Here is a 2,199-nt window from a genome sequence, read left to right as displayed (position 1 = left end):
CACACACACACACACACACACACACACACACACACACACACACACATTTTGCCACATCCTTTTTATTTTTACAACTGGGGAAGCTAAATCTAACAGCTAAAGTTTGATAAATTTTTTCAAACCCCAGTCCATACCCAGCCAAGAGGTGCTCTGACTTACCATTGGTCCCGGGGTTCCATGCACTCCAGGTTCACCCTAAAACAGGGAGATACAGACTTGTCACTCAGAAGAACACTGTTTGGGATAGAGACGAAGATGGGATGCTGAAGCAGATGTGTGCCTTTGGGGTCTGGTGACATAATTACCTTTTCTCCCCTCAGCCTTTCCAGGGGAATGTCCCCTGTCAGGATGGCACCAGGCTCTCCCTTCTCGCCCTGCAATTCAGAGAACCTTTCAGTGAAGTCAAGCATCCTCCTCACCATCTTATCCAGAGGCTCGCCAAGTCCTGTTGTCTTCACCCTGTCCCTCCAACCCCACTATGCCGACACGGCCTCTCCCTAGCGTACTGTGACAGCCTTCTAAGTGACTGAATGTTCTCTGGGCTATTCCCTCCATGTGCCATCCCTCCAAACTTTAGGATCCTGTGTAAAGTTGACCAGGCAGTTTCTCAGTGGTTGGGAAATGGGGGAGATGGGTAGACTAATGGCAGGGACACAGGATCCTACCCCAAATCCTGTCGTCAGCAGAGCCACCTACTATCTTAGGCAGCCTTCAAGAAGATATGAGTTCAGAGAAAAGGTTGGGTAGAAGAATCTCCTATATCACGCTAAGGCTTTGGCCCCAAACTTCAATCTTGGGTAACTGAGCTGGATCACATTTTCCCCCATAACAGGCTGGATGCAGCCAGAGCAGTGTTGCCAAAAGGAGCAGAGCAGCCTCTTCTCTCCGTCCCCCTAAGCCCACCCCTGATATTAGGATCTTACCACTCAGCTGATGAGGAAAAGCAGTCCTGAGCAGGCCAGCAGCAAAAAGAAGCAAGCACAAAAGCATTAGAGGCAGAGTGAGAGAAAGCACGTTTGCTGTGAGGGCCAAAGCAGAGCTGCCTGGGCGTCCATCCCAGTTTTCAAGGTGGCAAAAGATTAAGGTGGTGATGGCACGTAGGTCCCTCTAAATCCATCTGACCTCGCCACAGAGGAAACAGAGTGTTTAAAGCAAGAGCCGCTCCTGCTTGACCAGGACCCCTCCCAAGCTAGAATTCCCCTGTCCGCATCCCATTCTGTCCCCATTCTGGCAGCGAAAAGCATCCCAAGACATCACCCTATGTGGCACCATACTTAGACCCCTTTGCCCAGCACACTCAACCGTCCACACCCCGGAACTGTGGTTCAGTAGATACTGGAGCCTCTCTCCTTGTTCCTGGGGTTAGTGTGGAATGGTGGGGGCTTAACACTCCCTAACGCTCCCTCCTCTTAGAGACACCCCACCCTCCTTGACTCCCCAAGGCAGTCACAGGGGTTGCTCCCACTACAGCAATGACCACTCTCTGTGTTGGCTCTTTGCATATCTGTTGCACTTATCTTATTTCTATATCCCTAGTGCCTAGTACAGGAATCTGGCTGGCATGCCTTAGGGAATGGATATAAGATATAATCCGTCCATAAATGGATGGATGAATAAATGCATCCAATCCAGAGTCTTTACAGTCTGTTTATAGATGTCACTTATCTATAAACCCCAACTGGGAAGTTAATTCTAACAGCACATGTGGAGGGTAAAAAGGTCAGTTCAGTGCCCTAGGAGTTCCCAGGATGTGCTCTGCATACTAAATGTATTTATTCCAAAGATTCCGGACCAAAACTGCCTTTAATTATACATTCTTTGATCCAACAGATCGTTTGAGTGCCATTTGTGTGCTGTGCTCTGTGCTAAAGATTGGAGCTACAAAAAAGGAACCAGCTGAGGTCTGCCCTTAGGGAGAGCACACTCTCTCGGGGGTGCCCAACAGGCAGTTAAGCAAACATGGCTCGTGTGATAACAGCATTCAAGGGAGCATTGGTTGAGTCCTTTTTGGAAACTATGATGAAAATCAATTTCTCTACCCAAAACCCACCTTCACCCTGGAGGAACCTTGAAATCATAAAAGTTAACAGCTGAAGAGTAACTGTTAATAGATAAGGAGTTACTTCTGGGTAAGATGAAAACGTTCTGGAATTAGGTCGTGGTGATGGTTACACACCCCTGTGAACATACTAAAATTCA

The 2,199-nt window shown here is 48.2% G+C and overlaps 1 protein-coding gene across 1 annotated transcript in view; it reads right to left on the bottom strand.

Annotated features, from left to right (window-relative positions):
* Nucleotides 1-2,199, bottom strand: part of COL15A1 (collagen type XV alpha 1 chain) — a 161,775-nt gene that overhangs the window by 84,556 nt on the left and 75,020 nt on the right. The window contains exons 19-20 of the mRNA XM_023534235.1: nt 306-476; nt 160-195 (exon numbers count right to left, since the gene is read on the bottom strand). Coding sequence (XP_023390003.1) covers nt 160-195; nt 306-476 — 207 coding nt within the window. The remainder of the gene's footprint in view (nt 1-159; nt 196-305; nt 477-2,199) is intronic.

The sequence above is a fragment of the Pteropus vampyrus genome, unplaced genomic scaffold (assembly GCF_000151845.1).
Source record: "Pteropus vampyrus isolate Shadow unplaced genomic scaffold, Pvam_2.0 Scaffold123, whole genome shotgun sequence".
Lineage (NCBI taxonomy): Eukaryota > Metazoa > Chordata > Mammalia > Chiroptera > Pteropodidae > Pteropus > Pteropus vampyrus.
Note: the sequence above shows the minus strand (reverse complement) of the source record. Positions and strands in the feature narration are given on the sequence as shown.